General features: G+C 38.4%; 4 protein-coding genes across 5 annotated transcripts; 3 read left to right on the top strand and 1 right to left on the bottom strand.

Moving 5' to 3' along the window:
* The first annotated feature begins 609 nt into the window (after positions 1 to 609).
* Positions 610 to 7,800, top strand: LOC137963510 (uncharacterized). Of its 2 annotated transcripts, none has more exons than XM_068810624.1 (2): positions 610 to 901; positions 6,168 to 7,800. In XM_068810624.1, the coding sequence occupies exon 2, from the start codon at positions 6,292 to 6,294 to the stop codon at positions 7,288 to 7,290; it is 999 nt and encodes a 332-aa protein (XP_068666725.1). In that variant the 5' UTR covers positions 610 to 901; positions 6,168 to 6,291; the 3' UTR covers positions 7,291 to 7,800. The 2 variants fall into 2 exon arrangements, with proteins under 2 accessions (XP_068666725.1, XP_068666729.1); XM_068810628.1 differs by lacking the exon at positions 610 to 901 and adding an exon at positions 1,639 to 1,747.
* A 477-nt stretch (positions 7,801 to 8,277) lies between these two features.
* On the top strand, positions 8,278 to 15,051 carry LOC137953132 (RNA polymerase II C-terminal domain phosphatase-like 3). The gene is made up of 12 exons (XM_068800369.1): positions 8,278 to 9,311; positions 9,432 to 9,564; positions 9,705 to 9,760; positions 9,921 to 9,981; positions 10,085 to 11,620; positions 12,041 to 12,643; positions 12,731 to 12,877; positions 13,003 to 13,271; positions 13,352 to 13,463; positions 13,596 to 13,853; positions 13,963 to 14,009; positions 14,098 to 15,051. Exons 1-12 carry the CDS (start codon positions 8,644 to 8,646, stop codon positions 14,159 to 14,161), a joined length of 3,954 nt encoding a protein of 1,317 aa, XP_068656470.1. The 5' UTR covers positions 8,278 to 8,643; the 3' UTR covers positions 14,162 to 15,051.
* A 2,072-nt stretch (positions 15,052 to 17,123) lies between these two features.
* On the top strand, positions 17,124 to 18,461 carry LOC137949492 (protein NETWORKED 3C-like). Its single transcript, XM_068795539.1, has 3 exons — positions 17,124 to 17,210; positions 17,342 to 17,377; positions 17,576 to 18,461. Exons 1-3 carry the CDS (start codon positions 17,124 to 17,126, stop codon positions 18,383 to 18,385), a joined length of 933 nt encoding a protein of 310 aa, XP_068651640.1. The 3' UTR covers positions 18,386 to 18,461.
* A 365-nt stretch (positions 18,462 to 18,826) lies between these two features.
* Positions 18,827 to 25,040, bottom strand: LOC137963519 (uncharacterized). The gene is made up of 2 exons (XM_068810634.1): positions 24,213 to 25,040; positions 18,827 to 19,855 (listed from the first exon to the last, which is right to left on the bottom strand). The coding sequence occupies exons 1-2, from the start codon at positions 24,687 to 24,689 to the stop codon at positions 19,166 to 19,168; spliced, it is 1,167 nt and encodes a 388-aa protein (XP_068666735.1). The 5' UTR covers positions 24,690 to 25,040; the 3' UTR covers positions 18,827 to 19,165.
* Positions 25,041 to 25,982: the final 942 nt, after the last annotated feature.

Genomic DNA, 25,982 nt, shown 5'->3' on the forward strand with positions numbered 1-25,982 from the left:
TCGAAGAATTTCCAAAAACAAACGTTAGTCTATGTCGATGGCTGGCTATGCTGAACCAAAAATTTTCAGTAGCCCTTGTGGTTAAATAACTAATTATAGATGCAATTCGTCCTGCATTTACTTACCCATTAAGAATGGAGTGGACTCCCAGTTAATCAAGTTGGTTTGAATCAAAATAACTTATATCTGTGCTTGTGCTGTACTTTGCAGGGAGTTTGTAAGACATTTGTGATGTGCACCTACTCTTTTCATTGAAGACGCCACTTTAGATCCTGTTGTTAGCAGAGAACACTGAAACATTGATCATTTAGAGCCTGCTTAGATTAACTTTTGGTAGGGTACTCTCATGTTCTTCTTATAACTACCAATTCATTTTTAAGAGCAAAACACTTTTACTTCTGCACTTCTTTCTAGCAATATTACAGGGTAAGAAAATAAAGCCAAACAACAGAGAAAATGTTAAAGTTGAAAGGAGAAAAGTAACTACAATGGTCAAGCCAATGGGACGTTTTTGGTTCACAATTTCATTACTGGGCATCCTGCATCGCTTACGACTCTGTGGTCCAAAAGCAGCTCCGCAATCGAACCGAGCCGGTTAGGGATTTCGACTTTGGGGAGTCGGGAGGCGAGACTTCGGGAAATCGGGAGCCCTGAGCAGGAGCGAGCGCCGAGCGGGAGGTCGATTCATTTCGACTTCGTTTCTTCCGATTTCGTTCTCTCGGCGGGAATCAGGGAACAGAGATCGCCCTTCCTCATTCTCCCTCTTCGATTCCTTACTCTCAACCTCTGTCTCGGTCTCCGATTTTTCCTCTCTGATCTTCTTCCTCTTCGATTTCTTCCTCCGAACGAATGCCTCATGCTGATGCTGTTTTAGGAGATCATTCCTACTTATTTTTCAAAGGTAATCTCATTTTCCCCTACTGTTGATTTTTATGTTTTGAGCTCTTACCGTTCTGTTGTGTTTTGCGTTTTAATTGTTTTGTATTAATGTTTTAAGTCACCTCCTCTGCGTGTTTCCTTCACCTTTTCAAGGGGGTATCTCTGGTTCTTTCAAAGAGCAAACCATATATTTTATTAGTAGAATTCTCTGGGATATACATATTTTTGTTGGGTTTTATTCTACTAAACAGAAAAGCAGAAATGCCCTGTGTCTTCTTCTTCATTTTCATAGCTTCCACTCAGATGTATTGATTCGGCTGCATGAATCATTTTTTCTCCATTTTGATCACCATATACTAGGCCAGTTCTTATGTTTACTATTACTAGTATCTCCCTCGAGCCACAACCTTCCTTTTGACTTTTATTAATCCAGCAACAGGCATTAAAAATCCTTTTAAGCAGATCACAACAAGTCTAAGTTAGACATTGGGAAGGTATCTTTAGTTTGATCTAAAAAAATCTTTATTTTGACATAAAATGCCCCTTTTGGATTAATACATATCAATTACATTCAAGTATATTACTATGATTCAAATGAATATTTGATGGATTTGCAGCAACCACTATGACTAAAACCAAATGCAACTTTTCTTCTGCAATTGATGCTGGACTTGAATTCAGCTCCAGGCCATGATCATGAATATTTGCAATCCTAAAGAGAAAACTAGAGATCAGTCTTTTGTATATGTTGAATTTTCTGGATTGGTGGAAACATGGAGTTGCATTTTCAAGAATATAACAGCGGTTCTTGTGTTACTACTCTGCCTTATCTATGAGAGGCAGGACATTGCTAGACTTTGAAAACCAGGTCACATCTTCATTATGATTCAATTATCTTGTTTCTTACATCTTAGCTTCTGGAGACGGCTAGAGAAATGAATTGGAAATTGAACCCTTTCAGAAACCTCTAACAGCAATTAGTACAGATGAATTAGTCCATAATTTTTTTTCCCTCTGAATCAGTAATTTTTAAGTCAAGACGGATACATGAGACAGTTGAGCGAACTATGGAAATGACCAGTCATCAATAAAAACGTGACCTAATGTACAGAAGTACCAGTTCATGGTGGTCTAAAGCGAAAATAGATTTCATACACTTTTGTATGGCAAAAACTCTTCTAGAAGGGTAATGAACAATTAATTGTAACTAATGCTTTTCATACCTATTGTTCAAAGTACAAATGCTGCCAGCTTCAATGTCATACAAGTGCTTTTGCTTTTCTCTCCACATTTTTGTTATATCTGTCCAATGGAGTCTATGTAGGATAAAGTTCTTTAGTGTCAAATGGTTGATCTCGTTGAGGAACATCAGCTAATTCACAAAACTTAGATAAAATCTTTCTAGTATGTGTCTTCTTTCTAGTCATGCCAAATTTTATGCAGAGGTCATGTCCAATTTTATGTAAAATGTATGCATAGTTTTATATACAATTTATTTGACATGTATTTTTTTGAAAAGTTTTAAATGTATGTTGGAGCTTGAACTCGAGACATGTATTTTTTGAAAAGTTTTAAATGTATGTTGGAACTCGAACTTGGCTCGAGCTTGAGCTCAAACTCAGTTAAAATTATTGGGCTCGAGCTAGATAACAATTTTAGGCTCGAGTTCGAGTTCAAAATATTTAAATCAATCTTGGCTCGAACATAGGCAGGTTTGGGCTCGGATTGGCTCGATGCCACCCCCAGCTCTAGCCAATAAAATCAAGCCGCATAGCTCATTCTTTGTGGGTAAAAACTTTGTGCCATTATTAATTCAACCAGTAATGAGAATTTTACCTAGCCAGAATTCACTTTATGTGAATCCATGTTTGTTTGTGAGGCCTTGACTTCAACAAAAATGTAGAATATTTGGTTGGGTGAAAAGATTTAGATGGTGTCTATGGAGTACAATGATTCAAAATTGTTGTAATCTCATTGTTGTAATCTTCCAAAGAGATTACAATCTCAGGGTGAAAAACCCTATATTCAATGAGGTTGTCTACAATGTTGTTTGCTTATCTTGGAACTCACAAAAAAAAAAAAAAAAAAAAAAAGAAAAGGGAGAGAAAGTTATTTTTTGTTGTTTGGCAGCAGAGAATCATTGAGAGAAAAGAAAATAAGAGAGAAAATCTTAGTTAATAATTTTCTCTCACAAAAAGATGAAACTTGAGAGAAAAGTTTAATCATCAAAATTTTAGAATATTATTAATTTTCTTTTCTTTTCCATTTTTCGAGTGTATCCAAACAAGAGAAACTATATTTCTCTTCCATTTTCTCTCTTATTTCCCATGGGCATCCAAACAAGAGAAAATAAACCTCTTTTCTTTTCTTTTCTTTTCTCTTTCTCTTCTTCTTCTCTTTCTTTTCTTTTCTCTCCACTATCTGTGTTCCAAACATAGCCTAGGTGTATGCTTCTGAATGAACTGAAGTGAGAGCAAGTCCCCCTGATTTCTTCTGCGATATGTCTTACTCTCAATACTTCCAACTCTCCTAGGGGGATCTAGATATTTTCGAACCAATTTATGACCAGTGGCGAGTCACCTTCATAAGCCAGAGCATAATGCTTGGATTTCTGTTTCAATTGAGTCACTAAATCTTGCTGGGCCAGAATAGGACACTAGAGACAGGTCATTTGGTTTCCTTATTGCTCCACCAATACCCAAGGGAGCTGCCACTGGGGGGAATGCATTATATTTTCTATGATGCCTCTGATAGACTTCTGCACACCTCTGAATGCTCTGTTTTTTCTTTCTTGCCAGTTTTTGGGAATGGAGGGGGTGAAATGTTCTGAGAGGTCAATTCCGAGACTGTCTGCGTGAAGTGTAAGTTCAAGCTAAACTCCTGAAGGCACTCTAGATTTCAGAGTTCCGCCTTGGAGTGTCTGAAGAGATGATTGACTGTTTCTTCGTCTTGGCCACAAAATTTTCTAAGTGAGTTTGCTATTGGCTGGCCTCTCCCTCCAAGTTCATCTCATGTTAACACCTTCTCATTTTAACAGCTCTTTGCTTGATAGATTTGTTGGGTTGAAAAAAATTATAGAAGGAAGCTATAGTATACTGACATGAAGGCTCAGGCAGCCATATTGGGTAGTCCAGGCCACGTTAATGAATCTGCTTTCCAGTGGTTGGAGTAGCCTTGAGACTCCGGTCACATCTTTATAATTTAAGTTTCTTCTGATTTGGGAGCTCCTATTGGCATATGAGGACTGATTTTAGCTGCATTTTGCTGCTGAGAATATTTTGGTTCGAAACCAGTCTGAACAGCCTTGGAAATTTTGAGTTAAGAGTGGATTTTGACCTACCCATATGTCTTTCCAGAATAAAATTTGAGATCCTTCCTGCACATGGTATCTGAGGTTAGAAATTGATTTTCGGTTTGCATATAGACTTCCAAAGGTAGGAAGCCCTGTATGTCGAGGAAGTGGAGGGCAGCCATAAGTTTGGCTCATAGTTATACTTGGAGCAAATTACTTCAATAAATGCTGGCAAATCTCCGTAACCATTTAGCTGGCTGTGCCTTTTTCAAGAGATTTAGCTTCTTAACCCCCAATCCCAGGCCTCAAGGCCTCCTCTTCTTTCTTTTGACATATCACCTGCCACTTGACTAGTGGATACTTGAATTACTCAGAAGCCTCCCACCACATGATTTTCCTTTCGAGGGCTTCCAATTTATTAGAAACGCATACTGGACAGGGTGCTAAGCACCCCTGCAAGTGTCACTTTGATGAACTCTTAGCTTTCTATTAAATTAACAGAAAATAGGTAATTTTATTTTTCTGAGAGGAGGATGTTTATCCCATTTTGTTGCTTTCGAGTCTTCTAAATCAAGTATTTTAGAATGGGTTGAATGTTGCGATTATTCTTTGGATTGAAAATGGTGAATGTGTTGAACTGAAAATGGATGAGTGTGTGAGAGAGTGAAGTATGAATTTGTGATTGTTACACAAGATTGAGAAATGAAGGATGCATAAACGGGAAATTTTGCATTTGTTTTAGTGATGAATGTGCTGTTCTCCAGGTCCAGTTTGAGAGTAAAACAAGGAGAGCTACTAGGAAGAGGGAGCTTACCCCATCCTCTTCTCATCCCTTTGTTTTAGTTGTATTGTTGTTGTTAAGATGTTATACCTTTTTTAAAGCTTAGTTTGAATAATTTTTATGACTAAAGTCTTTATGAATTATTGTAGAAACTTTATTTTTTTCTAAAATAATAGTAATCATTACTAATATTTTAAGATTATTTAAAGAATTTTTTGAATTCCTCTGTACTCAAAAAGAGGCAAAATAGTGTCTCAACTTGTTTGAGTGAACAAGTTACGGTAACCCTAGAAAAAGCTTAATTTTGTTGTTGAGAGACTTGAAGAATTGGGGTAAAATTGTATTAATTGGATTTTATAAGCTGGCACTTATGTAAGGGTAGATTAGTCCGTCTGTTTATAAGTTTCCGGTTTGTAGTGGTGTATGAGGGGCATTAAAGTCTTTTGACTCTCACCTGTGTAATTAGATAGAGAGGGATGGATATTTAAGAAGCTTGAGTTCTGGGAATAGAGTGAAAGTTGGGTCTTCTCTCCCAACTTTCCGTGACTTCTTTTTCTTCCCAAATTTTCAATTTCACTCTTGTTAAAGGTTCTAATATTTCTGTAGGTTGTTTTGGTGGCATTGTTAACTGTGAACAAGGTTACACACATTAAAATTCATTGGAAAACTAGGAATGCTGCAAATTCATTGGAACTTTTTCATTTTTTTTTTTTTTTGTAGCGATTTTATTCTGAGTCTATTGGTGACTTTAATTTTAATTTTTAAAATTCTATTGGTTTTTCCCTACTTTCTTTTTCATTTTCCATGTTCATCTAAACTAGAGAAACCATATTTTGTGTTCTATTTTCTATCCTATTCATCTTCTCCACTAAACAAGAGCAAATAAACCCCATTTCTTTTATTTTCTTTTTTCTCTGCTTTCTATGCTGCTAACCTCAAGGAAGCAACTAGCTTTTTGAGGTCTTTGTTTGGCTTCTTGTCCTAGCAGCTGGACTTGTTACCCTAGTAAAGGTACATACCAGAAGTTCAGTAAGGACGAGAGTATTTGGCCTAAAAATATTGTGTAGAAGCTAAATCTTGAGGAGATACTGCTTTTAAAGGCTTTATTACATTGTTTATTTGCATATGTCTAGCTGCATGATACATTTTTTGAACGTGACTGCTTACAAAATATCTAACGACTAATTCTGAGTTGTTCTTTAACCTATGTGGCAGGGCGACAAACACCCGTAGGGGACCCCCATAGTTTCTCTGTGCATCACATTCTTTGTGCATTGAGGGTGCTCAATAACAGCTTCAAGTGTTTCTCAAAACAGAAAGATAATCATTTCTTTCTACAATGAAGGTAGATGAAATCTCTTGTTGTCAGATCCAAGAATGGTATCCTCACTTTAAAAGTCTCTCCTTCAAAACCTTAATTCATGAGCTTCCCCAGTCCTTTGTCTCTTACCTTCTTGAGGATTCTGGACCCTTCCTTCTCCCTGTCTCTATCTCTGGAGACGATGCACTCCCCAACAGAGTTCCAAATGTGGATAACGAACATGAGTCCCTCATTCCAGATGAGGATTCTGAATCTTCTACAGTTCAACCATCCTTTCCTGAGCTGGAGTCTGAGATCAGATCCTCCATAATGGCATTGGGTGGGGCTGTCTTCCCAAAACTAAATTGGAGTTCCCCAAAGGATGCAGCATGGATTTCCACCACTGGGACCCTCAAATGCACCTCCTTTTCTGAGATTGCTCTTCTCCTCCACTCTTCAGATAGTATTGTCCATGATCTTTGCCATGCATTTGATTCGTGTGATGGACCAGATTCTCCAGACCAACCGGAGAAATTTTTCCTTGCACTGCGGAAGTGGTATCCTTCCCTTCATCCAGAAATGGAATTTCGGTGCTTCGTTCGTGATCAAATCCTGATTGGCGTCTCTCAACGTGAAGTTACTGGATTTTATCCTATCCTTTTAGAGAGAAAGTCTGAAATTGATACCAATATTGAAGCATTTTTCAGAGAGAATGTCAGACTGAAGTTCAAATCAGAGAACTATGTATGTGATGTGTATGTTATGAAAGACGGCAGGGTGAAGATTATAGATTTTGGTCCTTACGGTGCTTTTACTCTGCCATTGCTATTTACCTGGGAGGAGTTGGAAGAAAATTACATGTCAAAAAGGAGAGAGCTTCGGATTGTGGAGAACCAGTGTGGGGTGCGCCCAGGGTTGAAAACTGCTGTACCATATGATTACCTGGACATGAGCGCTGGAAGTGGATGGGACCAGGTTCTTAAGAGAGCAGATGAAGAGTTGCAGAGGCAGGGCAAGTCCACAGAAGCTGGAGCTTGATATCAATTTCTCATGGTTGCAAGCATGACGCTCTGATCGTTCTCTCAACCGTTCAAAACTTGAATCGGAAATCATAGTCAGGCTTTGCTAACATTCGGTGGTCCTATCGTCTACAAACTCTTCAATCTTCTGCTGGTAACAACTTGGAATGGAGTATTTGTGGAGGGAATTGGACTCTGGGTGCTGAACATATGAACAGGAATTCATTACAAAGATCTGGTGCAGTGCCCCATCGCACCATTATGGTTGATCATCTGCCAAAACAATCACTGGATTATATAAGGGTTTATCAACCTGATACCTCCACTGAAAGAGTCTCCCTGTTGGTCTTAGTAGAAAGTGTTTTTTGTTTTGATGGATTTTCCAGACTAGTTTATCGTTTCAATCTTTCTAGCCCATTATAGGGACTGTATCATTAATGTATCTTCATAACCAAAAATTCCATGGACATGATAAAACTATGGACATTGTCGAAAAGCTTGATTTGGAGGAGAAATGCATCTATGCATCTAAGAGATAAATTCATTTTCCTCTTGTCCCTTAAGAGGTGAATCATAAACCCCCAAATATCTAAAAATCCACCTGACTTAACTTATCAATGATGGGGCTGGGGTCAACACTCAACCAGCCTAAGGGCAAAAGACAAGGTGAGGGGGAAAAACCCGCATGGGATTCTGATCGGCAGGGTCTGAACGCAGTCGGGCTCTATCGGAAGCGGACCTCGGCAAATTAGGAAAGTCCGACTTAAATTAAATTTCGGCGCTGAGAGTCCTAATGACGCCAAGCTTACCAGAGCCTTTTTGCAACGTTCCTTCCCGCAGCTGACGCGTACGGCTGAGATCTAATCCCACCAATAATAGATCTTCCGCTCTATTTATGTCCCGTTCGTTCTCTTCCTCTCAGGTTTATTTTTCTTTTCTTTCTTTTGCCTCTGCTGCCGATCGTCGTAGCCGCGAGATCTCCACTGCCGCCTTCGCGTCAGATAAAACGCGCTGAGGAATCGATCTGAACCTCTCTGCTAATAGTTCTGCAAGGTCTCGGCCTTCGAAACGAGCCTGATCTCGGAGATCGTTTTGTTTTTTGCGAAGCAGCAAACACATCGAAGAACATACATTAACCTACTTAATGGCAGTTCCTTGATTTTTATTGTGGATTAAGGTTTTTTGTGGTAGTGATCTGCTTCGGTTCAGAGCGGAAGCAGTTCAGAGAAGTTAGGGGTTCCGACGGAGAGTCTCGGATTCTTGAATTGGAGTTAGGAATTATGATATTAATGAAGGATATCTGATCTCTTAGAGGTTGTCGGTGTAAAAGTTTGCAGATCTTTAGCTTATTTTGGGGCGCGGTTGCTACCTTATGATCGTCACCGGAACTAATCGCCTTTTTTTTAACCCTAACGAGGAGAAAACCCTAAATCAGATGGCGAGAGATGGACCCCTCCTGATAGACGACATGGAGGAGGGAGAGATCTCGGATTCGGAATCAGTGGAGGAGATTTCTGAGCAGGATTTTGTTCACGATGCCGGGGCCTTGAAGCCGAAAGGGGAGCCGATGGATTGGATGAGACTGTCGGGAAATTATTCTGGTAATCTGGCTAACTTGGCGTGGATGCAAGCCGTGAAGAATAAGCCATTGGCTGAAATCTTTGTTAAAGAGGATGTCAGAGCTGAAGGGACTGTCAGAACGTCCGATCGGGCGGTAACTGACGACCAGAAAGGCTTCGCAGATAAGAAAAATGTGACGAGTATGGTTTGCGTTGTCAATGTTAGCGATGATAGTGGTGATGAGGTTGAGAAGGAGGAGGGGGAGTTGGAGGAAGGGGAGTTGTTGGAAACAGAAGAGGACTTAGAGTTGTTGGATGCAGAAGTAGTCGATAAATCTGAGAACACTGAAGAAAGATATTCTAATTCTAATAAATTGAGTTACAACAACTTAGAGAAGGAATTCAAGGAGAGGGAATTTGGGAGACAGGTTAGCTCAGTCAAAGGAATTTTGAAGACAGTTACTGTGAGGGACGCCGAGATGTAAGTTCATCATTGAAAATGGAGTAAATTTTGCTACGCCTCAATTAACTTGATAAATTAATTATGAAATTTCAGTTATAAGGGATGATCTGGGCTTATTTACTGGTTTAACTGATGTAGATCATTTCATGGCGTCTGTTCTCAAATTCGCCATGCTATAGAAATATTGAAGCGATTGATCTCAGAGCCTCATGTACCAACAATGAATGATCTCATTGTAAAAGCATTTGCGGGAATCAAGACTCTTCATTCTGTAGGATGCTGGAATCTCTTTAGTTCATGTGTTTAGTATAGTTTTACCTCTGTCATACAAACGTTACAATCATATTGTTATCATTATGATTATCATTTGAAGTTTCTGATACAAATGGTTAGACGGGGTACATAATGCAGGTATTTCGTGCTGGCAACTTGAAGCAACAGGAACTATACAGAGACTCTTTTTTGAGGTTTTCCTTTTCCCTACCTACGCCCTACGCCTTTCTTCTTTCTTCTTCTTCTTCTTCTTCTTCTTATTCTTCTTCTTTTTCATGAACCAGTCGTGTTAAATTTTGTCCATGAACTTATACGCTGTCATTGAGCTCTTCCCTTTTGTTCTTTGCATCACAGGTTTCTCTCTAATGCAAAGGACCAAAGTCTCTCTCTGTTTTCATTTAACCAGATTAAAGAGGTCGCTTTTTGTTTCTTACTTTTTGTTTTATTCATTTATTTATCCATTTTCGATTTGGCTTTAGAACATGTGTTTTAACGCTTTGGTGTGTGATGTGTGACAGTTAGAAGCCATGATGTTGTCAAATTCAGAGTCAACAAGTTCAAATATTAGATCTATGGAGAAAGAGAAAGAAATATCAAATTCAAGTGCGTTGGTTAATTTGATTGATAGTGCTGTTGTAGCTGAAAGCACATTTACTCAGGTTTCTCCAGAGAAGCCCAGCGCTACAGACTCTGGTAGTAGTAATATTTTATCTGAAAAACCAGAGACAAGTAACTCCGGAAGTGGTTCTGTGTCAATGGACAATCATGTAAAGTTTGAGTCTGATGGGAGCAATATTTCATTGGATAAGGTGGTAGCTAAGTCTGGTACCAAAAAAACTGGCAGAAATGGTTTTGAGTCTTTGAAACTTGAGCCACTAGCAAAAGGTAAAGCAGATTTTGGTCCATTGCTCAATGTCCATGTCGATTATGATATTAATAGTCTTCCTTCACCTACGCGTGAGGGACCATTACCTGTGCCTGTGCAAAAACCTCAAAGTGATGCTGATGGGTTGCGTAATGCTCATTTGATGAGTGTTAAGCAGCAAGAGGAGGTAGCTGATGGTGCTAGTCTGCACCCTTACGTAACAGATGCTCTGAAAGCTGTTTCAAGTTATCAGCAGAAATTTGGTCGGAGTTCTTTCTTTATGAGTGACAAGCTTCCAAGCCCAACTCCTTCAGAGGAATGTGACAATGTGGATGAGGATTCTCATGGGGAAGTTTCTAGCGCTGCTGCCATTGGTGGTGTGAAAACAGTAAATTCTTCAATTCCGCTCCAGGCTACAACAGTAAACACTGGGATGCATATGAGTAATTCAAGTAGCCTGGGACCGGCAGCTGCTAAAAATTTTGGAGTCTTGGATCCTGGGACTAGCCTAAATTGGAAACCTTCATTTAAAAGTCGTGATCCTAGGCTCAGGAATGCACACTTAGGATCAGCTACCACAGTCATTGATCACAGTAATCGCCCTCTTAGTGCTGAAAGTAATGCATCTAAAAAAGAACCTGGAGGAAATCCTGGTCTGAAGCATTCCCTTGTGGAAGACTCAGTTCTTGATGGCCATAGTGTAAAAAAGCAAAGAAATGGTTCTGATCCCAGTGCCTCCAGGGACCCGCGGGTGCATGCTGGACTGGGAGGTTGGCTAGAGGATTCCAGTTCTTTAGGTGCTCAACCTAGCAATAGGGATCAATCTGTGCATAACATGGATATTGATGTGCAAAAAGCAGAAAATGGTGATACTGCTGCAAACAAAATAGCAGACAACAATGGTTCATCTCAACAATTGCCTGTGGCAAGTACTGCACCCTCTGTGGTTTCATTGCCTTCATTGCTAAAAGAGTTAACTGCTGTAAACCCAACGATGCTTTTGAAACTACTTCAGTTGGAACAACAGAGGTTAGTGACTGGAACTCAACCCAAATCCAGTGGTGCTATTTGTCCTCCTTGTACAGCCTTACCTGTACCTACTTCCTCAGGAAATATTATTACAGCAGGAGCCTCAGAACTCAATCAAAGTCCTGAAAAGCCTCAGATTCCATCTCAAACATGTTCCACGGTAAGCATACTTTTAATTGTTTGAGATTTTATGATCATACTGGTGTAGTGTCATTTAGGATTTTGTAGGGCTTGTTTTGCTTTGGTTTTGCTCTTGGCTTTTTTCTTCCCTCCGATTTATTTAAGAGAGTTTTGGTGTCCCTTTGAACCACAAGTTCAGAATTTTTTTGGCTTCTCAGGTGAGTGAGTTCTTGCATGCATCGATGCTATTTACAAGGAAATATTTACCACATATGTATTTAGTCTGTCTTCTTGTAGTTTTTCCCTTGAGTGGATTCAGCTCATTCTGCCATGCAATGAATCTCAGACATGAGAGATTAGTGAAAATATTTGATGTGATGATGATCTATGAGGTCTTCTACTCTTCTTTGTCAGTCAGCTGGGTTTTTAATTTTTTAATTTTTTAATTTTTTTTTTACAGAATTCGCTTAATGAATGGGGCAAAGTTCACATGAAACCCCGTGACCCTCGTCGCATCCTACAGAACAATATGGTTAAAAAATCTCTGAAGCTGGATTCTGATCAGTTTAAAACAGATGTACCTTCTCCGTCTCTTATGCTGGGCATCAAGGACACTACAATAGTCCGAGACCAGACGGATCAGGTGTCAACTTGTTTGCCTGCACAATCCCGTCAGATGCCTGACATTGCTCCACAATTCACCTCAAAGCTTAAGAATATTGCTGCACTTGTCTCAAGCTCCCAATTAAATTGTACCCCCCTAACTGTTCCTGAAAACAGTCCTCAACCGTTAACGAGTAGTGCAGACAAGGTAGATGCTCGATCTGGAGGGGGTTCACAAGATCAATCCAATGGCAGTGATATCTCCCCTGGGGAAAACACGGAACAGCCACAGAATCCATGGGGGGATCTAGAGACCCTGCTCGAAGGGTATGATGACCAGCAGAGAGCTGCCATCCAAAAAGAGAGGGCAAAAAGGATAGAGGAGCAGAACAAAATGTTTGCTGCAGGAAAGCTCTGCCTTGTTTTGGATCTCGATCATACTCTGTTAAATTCTGCCAAGGTAAAATTGAATTCTACTGCTAAAATAACCAGTGAACCTCTACTTTGCATATTCACTTAATTTCATTTCCTTCATCTGGTTGATCAGTTCGTAGAAGTGGATCCAGTGCATGATGAGATCTTGCGGAAAAAGGAAGAGCAGGATAGAGAGAAGCGACAAAGGCATCTTTTTCGCTTTCCTCACATGGGAATGTGGACCAAATTGAGGCCAGGAATCTGGAACTTCTTGGAGAAGGTGGATTTTATGTTTTTCATTTATCTGTTCTGCTTCTTTACAGTTATCTGCGGATCAGTAAGTAGCACAAACATTACTGATTTTTCTTTTGAATCTGATTCTTGTGCTTTGCATGGCTATTACAGGCTAGTAAGCTGTTTGAGTTGCATCTTTACACTATGGGAAACAAGTTGTATGCTACAGAGATGGCCAAAGTCTTAGATCCTTCAGGAGCTCTCTTTGCTGGACGTGTTATTTCAAGGGGAGATGATGGTGATACCTTCGATGCAGATGACAGGATGCCAAAAAGCAAGGATTTAGATGGTGTTTTGGGTATGGAATCAGCAGTAGTTATCATAGATGATTCTGTTAGGGTTTGGCCGCATAACAGACATAACTTGATATTGGTTGAGAGGTACTGATTATCTAACATGTTCTTATATCTGCTTTCCCTGATTTTGGTTCACTCAAATAATTTTTTTTTTCTTGGATCAGATACACCTATTTTCCTTGTAGTAGACGTCAATTCGGACTTCTGGGTCCTTCACTGCTTGAAATTGATCATGATGAGAGACCAGAGGCCGGGACCTTAGCATCAGCATTGGCAGTAGGTTCTTCTACTGAATTATTTAACTTGATTTGTGTTTTACTAACATTTTTAAGAGGGAGAATGAATTATTAAATTTTATTAAGAGCATCATACTGGCTTTTAATTACACGCTTTTGCTCTGGAGAATAGGTTATTGAGAGAATCCACCAGAACTTCTTTTCACACCCGTGTTTAAATGATGTGGATGTTCGAAACATTCTGGCAGCTGAACAGCAGAAAATACTGTCTGGTTGCCGGGTGGTTTTTAGCCGGATCTTTCCTGTTGGGGAAGCTAATCCTCACTTACATCCATTATGGAAAACAGCAGAGCAATTTGGTGCTGTTTGCACCACTCAGATCGATGATCAGGTCACTCATGTAGTTGCCAATTCTCTTGGCACTGACAAGGTACTGAATTTGCCTAGATGTTGTATGGTACAAGTGATTGCATCACAGGAACCTGAAAATTGCCCAGCATACCATGTTTTGTTTTTAGTCTCACATCCTTTTTTGCCAGGTGAATTGGGCACTATCGACAAGCAGATTTGTTGTTCATCCTGGCTGGTGAGAAGCAAGTTCTTCGTTTTAAATATTAGCGGTTTAGCTGTCAATAACTGGAACGAGTCACTCACTCCCAAATCTCTTATAACAGGGTGGAAGCTTCAGCTCTGCTGTACAGACGGGCAAATGAGAGGGACTTCTCAGTTAAGATTTAACAACCTGATAAGTGGAGTTCCTTGGCAACTAATTCAGGATGGGCAAAAGAAACCGAACCTTGCCTATGAAGGAATCAACAGAGGGATTGAAACCCTGGGTAAAAAATGGTCCACCACAGAGGGGATCAAATTTGAATTGATCCGGTGCGGGCTGCACGAAGTGGTAAACACCTAGCCCCGGTGCTCCCACCACCGGCACTGATGATGGCATTGGGCCCAAAATTATTAACTATAACGCTAACAAAAGGGGCAGCTTTAACGGCCATAGGTGGGTTAAGCAACAAGGCGAGGAGATGTCTCACTTCAGGGATCAGGTGGATTGACGCATGAAAGCGGGTGGAGGGTTCTAGGTGGTTCTCACTTCTATTCTGTCGACAAATACAAACAGGGCTAAAACCAAAGACTAAAAAATTGGCATAAATTGTCGGTAAAAAATGTTACGAGCTGGTGAAAATAATAAGAAGCATACTCAAATTGCAAGTTGTAACATTTCTTTAAAGCTAATTGGATACCAGAAAAGGAAGGAAAAAACAAGGGTATAAAAAACAAAAAACTAAATGGGAATAAATTTCCATGGGAAATGGGTCACATTTTGCCTCTGTGCAGCGAGGCATTTAATAATTCTATTTTGTATTGTAAGTAAGTGGATGATGTGGGTGAAGGCACTCTGTAGTTCGACCTTCAGCGAAAGAAAATGATTGATGGCGAACGCCCGTTTGTGGCGGAAAACGACTTGCTCTCGCTGTCAGTTGTTCGTGTGGGATAAAGCCGTCCATATATAGTTCAGAGCGTGGTCGGACGTTGGCCAGGTGTTAAGGTCTGGAGCTGTTGTTGAGTGTCTTGTAAGTAGAGTTTCATCGTTTTTGAAGAAAGAGAGGTTCCAGCGGATAAGGGCCGAGTTTCTTTTGTCCTCTCTGAAGAGAAACATTGAAAACAGTTGAAACGAAACTAGTATTTCGCACAACTTCTAAGCTGACTACTATATTCATAAGAGATCATTTTTTTAAGGTTCTAAGTACGTTTTCGTTTTTTTCGATAAAAGAGTTAAAAGAGTTTGATTATATTGAAGCATTTCCTGTTTTATCATTCATCTAATCAACTCAATAATGCGTCCAGGGGTTGTGGACGCTTCTTATTTCGATCTTATCTTATTATGCCAAAATGGAAGCCACCAATATTGCATTATGTATGTAATGTGAGAAAGAAAATACTGTTCCATACAGTGAAGTCTCGAAAATGGATCAAAATAACACGTCTTTCTCAGATTTTTGTCGGGTGTTTCATTGATATGGTTATTTTGGATCTCACCTCTTCAAGTGTACGGAGTAGATTGAGGAATAACTTCCTCAAAATTTAGATCAGTTTCAATAGGAAGCACATGATATTTTTCTGAATTTCGTCAAACATAGTTTTGCCGGCATAAAACGTTAAAATATATTTATTACACTAATGAACTTATTGCATTTTGATTTTGGTATCGATGAGGAGGATACTTAAGAATTGGGACTAAGAAATTAATTCACTTACAAGTCCTTGTAGGAATCTTTTCCCCACGTAAATATTTAAAGACTCTAAATTTGTTTGTATTATCAAAACAACCCATAAGGAATACCGGTACCTAGGGGAGGCACCAAGCCCAATTGTTCGAGCTCCGCTTAGTTCAACTTTTTACTTAACCTCGGCTCGGGCTCAAACTTGAAGTCTTGTTAAGTATAACAAATCAAACTCGAGATTTTCCAAACTCATAGTTGCTCTTATTTACCTCAAACCTCAAAGGTGATCGATAGTTTGGCCATTTTAGCTTCTTCAACATCTAATATTGTTGTTTGTCAATGGAATTAACATTATTGACAAAGGTATTTATTTTTTCTTTTAGGTCTATTAAGCTGGTTATTATACATTAGTATGTTCCATAGCAAAGTCTTCGATTTATCCACGATAGCTTGTAGCTCAATGGTACTAAGTTCATCATAATATTTTTTTTTATATATTTATTTATTTATTATAATTTTAAATGTAGGTTAAAAAGTTCAAACCTGGTTTGAGCTCGAACTCAAACTCGATTAAATTTTTGAACTTAAACTAGATTCCAATTTTAGACTCGAGGATAAGCTAGAGCTCGAGTTCAAATTCAAAATATTCAGATCAAGAAAAATTTGAACCTACATATGATCAAACATAAGTAGGTTTGAGTTTGTCTCTACACAATGCCACCCCTATAGCAAAAGATTTTGCTTTATTCACCGATCAATGCTGGCCGCAAAATTGGAAAATCTCTTAAAAGAGGGAGGACCCCAATTGCATCAATTTCTCATCGTTTATTACTCCATGAAATCAGGGGTTGGTGTGCATCGACATCACATAACTGATATTTTGATACACCTCGAATTGGGAAGGGATGTTGTATTACGACCAAAAACTACATTATAGCCCGCATGATAGCCGTCATGTAATTTATAACATCCCTTACGTTTCAGACTTTGGGCCCAAAACGTTACACCCACCATTCACCAAAATAATGTTAAATTAATATAAATGACCTAAGTTTGAGACGAATATTCATTAATAATTTATAATAAAATACTCCTAATAATTGCTAATCTGCAATATGTATATTCCAAAGCAAATACCAAGCTGGTTTGCTCTTTCTCACTTGAGCTTCAATTTCAAAAACTCTTGTGGTATCAGTTTTTGTGATAGAATTTTGAAAAATCCAGAGTCAACGAGGTAACGTTTCTGACTGCTTCGAATTTGGAGCAAAATTAAGAAACTTGTGCCCAGAAGGAAAGAGGAAATCAAGCTCCATTAAAGCCCATTTCCTTCAGGATTTCAAGAATGATATGGGAATCGTAAGGAAGGACAAAAGAAGAAGAACCAAGTTTTTAAAAGTCGAAAGAGAGACTTTTTTGCGAATTCTGTTTTAAGAGAATCAAAGAAAGTGAGAGAGGAAGGATGCTGGAGAATGGAAAGAAACAAGCCTTGTTCCCATGGTGGTGGGACAGTCAAAGAAGCCCTCGGCAATCTCAATGGCTTGAAGCTACTCTTTCAGGCACTTGCCTCTCTTATTCATTTCTCAGAGAGTAGATATTGTTTTTTTATTTTATTTTCTTTTCTTGTGTATAGTGCAAATTCTTTAGATGATTTTGCTTCTGGCTGTTTTGTTGTTTTGAAATGTTTTAGCCTTCCACAATAGTTCATTATTTTCTGGATCTTATGGTAAGATTATGAGTTCAATGTGTTTTAGCAAATAATAAGATAAAACTTTTGAAGATTATGGTCGACTCAGAGGACCCTACAGAAAATCTAATTGAATTTTGACCTTATAATTTTGTTATGATGTGTTTTCTTTTCTGTACAGACCCTGTTCTAATGATTCAGAATTTTAGATCCTTTTCAGTAAAACTTGGAATATAGATTACTTCGTTGAGTGAACATACGAATTCAGATATCGGAAGTAAAGAACAATCCTATAGTGATGTCTTTTTGTTTTCTTCAGATTTGGATCAGAGAACTAAAGCCATTTTATCTCTCATTGAGGAAGAGGGTGATTCATTAACACAGAGAGCAGAAATCTGTTACCAGAGGAGACCGCAGCTGGTGAAAATGGTGGAAGATTTCCACAGATCTTACCGAGCTTTGGCTGAGAAATATGACCAGATGAGAGCAGAATCACCAACAGAGGGCACGCATCTGAGTTCCTCATCTTCTTCAAACTCTCTCAAGCAATTTCAGGATGCTGAAACAGCCACCAACAAAGACAAGCAAATCATTGACCCCAAATTGGAACTCGCTTCCAATCCTGAATCTGTAGTCGAAGATCCTGAAACTGAGATCATCAGAGGGAATCAGAACCTGTATGACGAGAAAGCGAATCAGAGCTGTCACGTCTCTGCTCCCGGTAGGGTTGAGATTAGTGAGAAGATTGGCGAGCTTGAATTGGATTATGGAGAAATGAACAAAACTGCGAAAAAGACAGATTTTATGTGGAAGGATTTCAGCTCTCATGCATCTCTCCTGGAAGATCTTTTTCGGCAGCAAGGAGAGCTGATAAGAAGAAACGAGGAGAAGAGGCGATCGATCAAAGAACTGCATTTGCAGCTCGACAACCTAAACGAGGAAAATAGGGTTTTGCAGAATTGTCTGTGTCGCTCTGGGATCTCCATTAGACGGAACCCATCACGAGTGAAGAGGTTGCTCAGTTGGAAGTTTTGGTTCGAATTCTAAATGGTCCGTCACCTTCATCCCTATTTCTCCTCATGTCTAAAATGTTTGGTACTTTGTGTCTCAGCTTATCATTTCACTTGACACTATTCACTTGAATTTTAATAGAAATATTTATTTATTATTTTCATGACTTTTAATATTATATTAAATTAATATTTTATTTTATTTTGTAATTATTGTATTAATTTAGACTAAAAAAAATCTATCTTATTTTATTAATAAAATATCCTATTTATTTGTTTGTTATATTCATGACTTTAATAATGTGATAATTTAGATATTATAAAAATAAAAATTTGATTAAGTATCTAAAATTAACCAATTTTTTAGGTATATTATTTTTTATATTTGATTAATTTAATATTTTTATTTAAAATTTAAAATTATTTATTTTATTTTATTAATAAAAAATTAAATAAAACTATCTTTATAAAGTTAAATCTATCAAAGTATTTTATTAATAAATTTATTTTCCACTTTCCACTACTAACACAAAAAAATAATTCGTTTTCACTTTCCATTGGACTTTCAAAATGCAGTAACCCTCCCATAACAACAACATAAAGCCGTGGCAGGCTAACTATAAGATATTTTTACAATTTTCTGAATTTTTTTGCACACCAGCAACTCACTTTGAAAGAGAATGATTACCCAGAAGATAAAACTCAAATGAAAATTCAAGGCAATTTGCCTGAAATTGAAAAGACTACCTCCATGACCATTCCAGTAAGTAGAAAAGGGGGAACTTCTTAACCTTACAATTTTCCCACAATAATATACCTACAACAGCCTGAGATGTGATGTATCATTTAGTCTCTTTATCTGCCACCCTGACCGTGATGAACGCTGTAAGACTGTCATTGAAGAATCATTTACACAGAGCCTATGAATCATAATTGGACTGCACCCAAGCAAACCAGTAAGGACACACTTGATGGGTATTGCATGTGTGAAAACTCCTATAGTATAAGTGGTGCTTCGAGTGGATGCTTCATTGTAAGCCTGATTGGTATCTCTAGGAGATAATTCATCCTCGGCCTCATTATCCACTGTTGACACAACCTGGAGCCTGCTTTTACCTGAAACCTTTCGCGATAGACCTGGTCGTAGAGGCCGGGGAAGCAAATACCAATCTGGGAGAGACGGACTAGCACTACTTTGAATGGGATTGGCCAGAATCTCTGAATTACTACGGGAAAATCCTTTAGTTTCATTAAGATGTGATGTATCTATAAATGAATGTTTTTCCAGTAATTTTGATACTGTGCTGTTCAGGAATTCAACCATGCGGAACTCCACCTGTCTTAGTGATTCTCCAGCTGGTGCAGAGAAATCAGGCTGACATTGATCAATTACACTTATCATTTCTGGAGTGTATATTTCTGAATAGAGGCATCCCTCCCACTGCCCTTGACTCATTTCTGTTAGTGCATCTGAAGATTGTATTTGTTCCTTGAAGAAGTTCAGTTCCTGAGAAAATGTTGCAAAACAGGCAAAGAGAGAATAGAATAATGCACGAAGTCAGTACACAACAAATAATATGTGCATGAAGTAGGTCCACAACAATAAATATACCTCTCATTCTTTTCTCAAAAACACAAAAAACAACGTTCTCCTATCAAAGCTATGAACCGGTTTAATACAACTCACAACGAATACAGCATCATAAATACAAAATGAAGCCAAACCTTGGCAAGCCAGGACACACCAACGTCAGCAATCAGCAATCACAAGTAATTTCATCAACTTGGTCATTAAGTAAATGCCATCTCAAATTGGTTTCAATCCTAACAAAATGTTATCACATAATGTAGAAAACCAGAACGTCAGCCAAAGCCTTGGAACTAAACAATTCTATTCAAGAAAATTGTTCTAATAGTTGTCACACGCATAGGCATTAAAAAATAAGGAAAATGCCAAAAATACCATCAAACGAAATAAAATCACTAAAGATCTGCATCTTTTGGATGGTATGAGATTTAGAAATCAGTGGTACCCCAATAGATGGAAAGGAAAAGTTGCATAAAAGACTGAGCTCACATGCATGTGACTGGCCTTGCGGAAAGAACTTCATTTTCTTCCTGTTCTACGGATTGAACTATACACCACACAAAATATGAAGGGAAATTTATATAAAGATACAGTTCTTGCTTCACAGGCAAAAAAAATTCCAGAGGGTAAAGGCATAAAAAAACTGGTTCTTCATGCACAACACAAGCACAAATATAAGTTACTAATGCATATAACTTTTTATGAAAATCTTGGAGACCATCATTATCAGAGCTTTGCCCAAACTACATCAGAGTCAGCTATTTGAATTCTCCATGTCTATTCTAGTCTCTCATTCGGTAGTTCCACTGCAAGGCTATTCACCTTCATGTTTTACCTGACCACTTCCATCCATGTCATTTTCAGCTATCCTCTATTTCTTCTCTCCCTTAACAGATACTGAATACACAACTTGCTTTCAATAGAATATGTCCATCACATCCCAAGCACTTCTTGATTTTCTTCTCTATCTGCATCACTCCTTCTGTATTATACTAATTCACTTTTGTCTTTCCTATTGAACTACACAGACACCTCCTAACTAGTATATCATCTGCAGATGCTGTTGTTCACTGCTCTAGAAACATGGTTGGCCTAAATTTCTGTTTGAAAAGGCTGTGGAAATCATTTCCAAGAAATGATTATTGAGCAGCATCCAACCACTATTCTACAATTCAATTATTGAGCATTTAATTTGTGTTACATCCTCCTGAATCTTGCTTTCCTTTCAAAACATACACCCTAAGTAACAAAAGAGTCTCTTTAGGATCTTATCTGGCCCTCAAGCTACAGTGAAGAAAGGCTCAACTTTTTCTCAAAATTACGGACAATACATTCAATCCTAGGTTAACTAGATTTGTAATACTTGGATTCTGAGTCTCACCTCGTTTTTAACAGAGATTATTAAAACAGGAAAAGAAAAAAAGGGAGGAGCTTCTAAGACTTGCCTCTTTTTTCCCACACCACACACCTCAAACTGGAAACACCCTTATGTAGCTATTGAACCCAGGGCCTAATCTACAAAACTGAAATTGTGGTTGCTAGGATTTAAGCCTAGCTCAGACTGCCTATGATTTTAATTATCCTATTTGCTTAATCTATAATTGTCGACTAATATATGATATGCATCTGCAAACATCATACATCAAAGGGCTAATTATTGCAGGAATACCAACATGTGTGTAAGTCTCCATAGGAAGCCATCACCTTCAAGACATAAGCGATGACAAAGAATCGCAGCTTCCATTTACTTAAAAGGGACAAAAGTTATCCATTTTCAATCAAGCATTCACATCACCATCTCACACAATTTTTTTTTTTTTACATTTCTGAAATCCAAAAACCAAGACAAGAGCCTGCAAAATTATATATTAGCTAACTCAGAAAGCAGTCAAGATGATACTATTGATCTTTTTTTTAAGCTTTTATAAATATACCATTGTACCTGCAAAACAAAATTTGGAAATTTTTAAAATTTTCACTTATTATTACTATATGTGTTAGCAAAAAATAAGGTAGCATGACTACATGGACTGTTAAAATGTAGTACAAGGTGCAGTTTGGTCATTTTATATGGTTTGCATGTCTTCCTGGGTTATATGTCAAGTATATCATCCTTCTTGACTGACTTTGGGGGAGTCGTCAGTTGTTAATCATGTTACACTTGGTGAAGGGTCCACGTCTTCTATTCAGGGAGTGGGTAATATTGCACCAACCTCATTCATGAACTTAAATATTTGTTGTTTGTTCTTAAATTTCTGTTTAATTTATTGTCGGTCTGTCAACTTATAAAGTGTACGAATTGTTCAATGACCTTTTATCCTTCGCATCGTGTGTTTCAAGATCTCATGATGAAAAAAATGATTGGTTCCATGCATGAGAGAGAGGAGTATATCACTTGGAAAACTTCCTATAGCTGTCTTCACCAGCCCTTCATACCACAATTCCACCCTTCCAATGACATTAGCAATTAGATCATCATTCTCCAGCGAAGTTGGTCAAATTATTTCATGTTTTTCCTTCAAGTTTGTCATTTAAGTATGAATTGTTTCAATTGGGCAAGCATCATTGGACTATTCCTTTCAGAAAAAAAAAAAAAAAGTAGTAATTTGTTTGAGATTGTTCATATGGATGTATGAGGACCTTATCTCGTCTCTAGTATCTTTGGATATAAATACTTTGTTTCCTTACTTGATGACTTTAGTCATACTACTTGGGTGTACCTCCTAAGGGATAAATCAAAAGTATTTGATGTATTTCAAAAGCTTATAATGAAATCAAAACCCAGTTTGATGTATATCTTCATATTTTTCGTACTGAAAATGGGTTGGAATTTATGAATCAAAAGTTTGATGTCTTTTTTTCAGAATCATGGCATAATTCATCAGTCTTCATGTGTCTTCGCTCGACAACAATATAAATAGCCAAGAATAAAAATCCTCATATTTTAGAAGTTGCACACACAATGCTTATTCATGCATGTTTCCAAGTCATATTGGGGCGATGTAGTGCTTACTGCGTGTTTTCTTATCAATAGGATACCTTCTTCAGTACTTGGAGGTAAAATTCTCCTCCAAAGATTGACTCCATCAACTGCTTTATTTCCTCTATCTCCTCGCATTTTTGGGTGTTGTTTATTTTGCACATGTATTTGGTTCTTCTATGGATATACTGTCCCCTCGTGCAATCAAGTGTGTTTTTCTGGAGTACTCTCGAATACAAAAGGGATACAAATGTTTTTGCCCCTCCACTAGAAACACATGCAAATCTACATAAATGACATTTTTTGAAGATGTTCCTTTCTCCTCTACCTCTGATACAGAGTTTACTCCGCCCTTCACAAATCCAGGTATAGTTGCTCCTGCTCCTATGGAGGATGTTCCTAGTTCGCCACAGTCTATTACTACAGAAAAGCCTTTGAAGATATATCAAAGACAACATAACATTCAGCAACGAGCCAAGGCTCCCTCTCTCTCACCTGTTCTAAAGTCCTCCTCGCCTACATATCTTAAGGTAACTGATTCACATCTTCCTGTTGCTATTCGTAAAGGTGTACGTATGTCCATTCGACATTCGTTGTCCAATAATGTGTCATTTGATTTGTTATCTACCTGATACAAACAGTTCTTGGTCCTTTATTTTGAAACAAGTGGAGGAAGCATCAGTGTTTATTGTTACCTAACATCACTTAGCCAAGAATTCTTTAAAAACAATTTTTATTAGGACTTTCAAACTAATAATCTCCAATTATAATGAGGATCATGTACACACAGTTTCTGCCAAGAAACATTGATTTGTTATATCTTTTACCATCCATTCATATGCCACCGAAGTGAAACTTATTCCTCCATATTTGTTCAGTTAAGCCAACTATATGACAAATTCATCTAATTTTCCATCAAGAAGCATTTTTAAAACCTGGCAACAGCAAATGCAATTGTTGGTAAAGATTGGTTAACCAGAAATTTACACCAATCCCAGTTCAGTAAAAGATTACACGAAGCAGCCTGAGCAACAGCACATCTATAACAACGACTCACAATCTCACTCAAATACAACTAGTTTCAGGTAGAGCTTCAGCCTAGCATCAGATATTACCTCATTCAACGCCGTTAACAAGGAATGTCAACAACCGAAGGACCATCCGCACAAAAGAGGAGCAAAACTTAACAAGAATTGCCTTTTTTATTGTGAATACAGAAACTTAAGAAAAGAAGTTTCCTATCTTCACATGACAAGGAAATGATACACAGTAGTTCCTAGAAATCGAGTGAAATACCTGGCAAATGGACAGAGCGGTGGTTCTCGCGCGTTCCAATGGAGAACAATATACGGCATTGAAACTAACCCCCTGAGATTTTAGAAAGACAGCGAGAGCCCTGGCCTGGCGACTGCCGTCCGCAGTCAGCGCCGCTGCAGGCCACCTTCCCCCCACCAAGTCCGGCCTTAAAGAGGCACCCCATTCTCCGTGAGCTATCAAATAAACCTCCACCGTCCGGTTGACGCCCGCCGACAGAACGTTGTAAGGGTCCCACACTCTGATGGACGGCCCAAGGCGTGGCGTGCCAACAGCCGAAGGCTGCGGCGAGAGGGGCGACGCCGACGCGTGGCAGGGAAGTATCTCCGGCTCTTGCTGCAGAACCTTATTCGGAAGCCCCCCGGCATCCCTCGCCGTCGCCACGCTCTGCCCATCTTCGCCGTCTTCGTCCTCCTCTTCATCCCCGTTCCTCTCTTCAGACGACTGAGCGGCCCCCATTTTCTTCTCAAGTCTACAAGTCACCCTTCTTCTGAACTCACCCTTCTTCCAAAGGAGCAATGCTACTGCATTCCCCAAGACAAAGGGGATCACCCTCGATCGGGTAAAACATGTCGATGCCAAATTCAGATCTAGGGCTTTGCGGGATCAACAAATCTGACTTTCACTTCCCACAAAACTTCGGCAATCTGTCTTACTTTCTTTCTTTATTATGATTTTTTTTTTAAACTTTTTCTGTTTCTTTCCTCTCATTCTGCCTTTCTTTGTTTTAAAATTGTAATGCCTCTGGTCTCGTTGAGTCGAACGCAGGCCGATGGTCGGTACAGTTGACCTCTGTCTGCAGGTGGAACGGAAGATTGATTTCCTTTTTAATTGCGGAATTTACAGCTAACGGCAGAAACGACCTCGGCCATCGCTGCCGTGTTTTTTTTTTTTTCTTTCTATAACAACTGTTTACAAATTTTATCGCTGTTTCGGACCGGACCGTTGCTACATGTTCCTCTGGCTCCGGTATCTTACCAATTTCATATGTGCCCTAGGTGAAATATCAGCTAAAAAATATGAAGTAAAGTATTATTATTAATAAACCAAAATTTGTAACACGTGAAAGTATTTCTTATATATAGACATGTAAAAAAATTTGGGAGAGCTATTAAATATAGTTCTAGTAGTACTTGAAATAGCAGAAATATATATATTATTGAATTTTTTAATACAATTAGTGTGTTTCCAGGTAGGGAAGGTATCGAGTCGAGGCAAGTTCTAACCTCTATTTAAAATTATAAAAAAATTATAAAATTAAATAAAGAGAATATTTTGATAAACTTAGTACCATTGAACTGCAAGCTATTACAAAGGAGTCAAAGACTTTGCAATGGAGCACACTAATGTATAATAATCAGCTTAATAGACCTAAAAGAAAGAACAAACACTTCCATCAAGAGTATTTTTTTTTTACAAATAACAATATTAGATGTTGGGGAACCCAAAAGGGTTGAACGATCGATCATCTTTGAAGTTTGAGGTAAATAAAAGTAACTATCAAGCAACTAAATAAGGAATTGATAAGAGCAATCATAGTAAAGGGTATTTTCGAAAAAAAAAATCTAAGCTAATGAGTCAGCTCATGAACTAATAAGCCGAACTTAGAAAATCTTGAGTTTGACTTGTTATACTTAATGAGCCTTATTTCAGTTTGAGTTTGAGCCGAACTCAGGTAAAGACTGGACGAGCTTTTTTCGAGCTCAAATAATTTGGCTTGATAGCATCCCTACTTCTAGGGGTATTGCATTG

This window comes from Aristolochia californica, unplaced genomic scaffold, assembly GCF_029961685.1.
Source record: "Aristolochia californica isolate CCGP_79_NKW_82.1479 unplaced genomic scaffold, dmAriCali1.0.hap1 SCAF_1, whole genome shotgun sequence".
Lineage (NCBI taxonomy): Eukaryota > Viridiplantae > Streptophyta > Magnoliopsida > Piperales > Aristolochiaceae > Aristolochia > Aristolochia californica.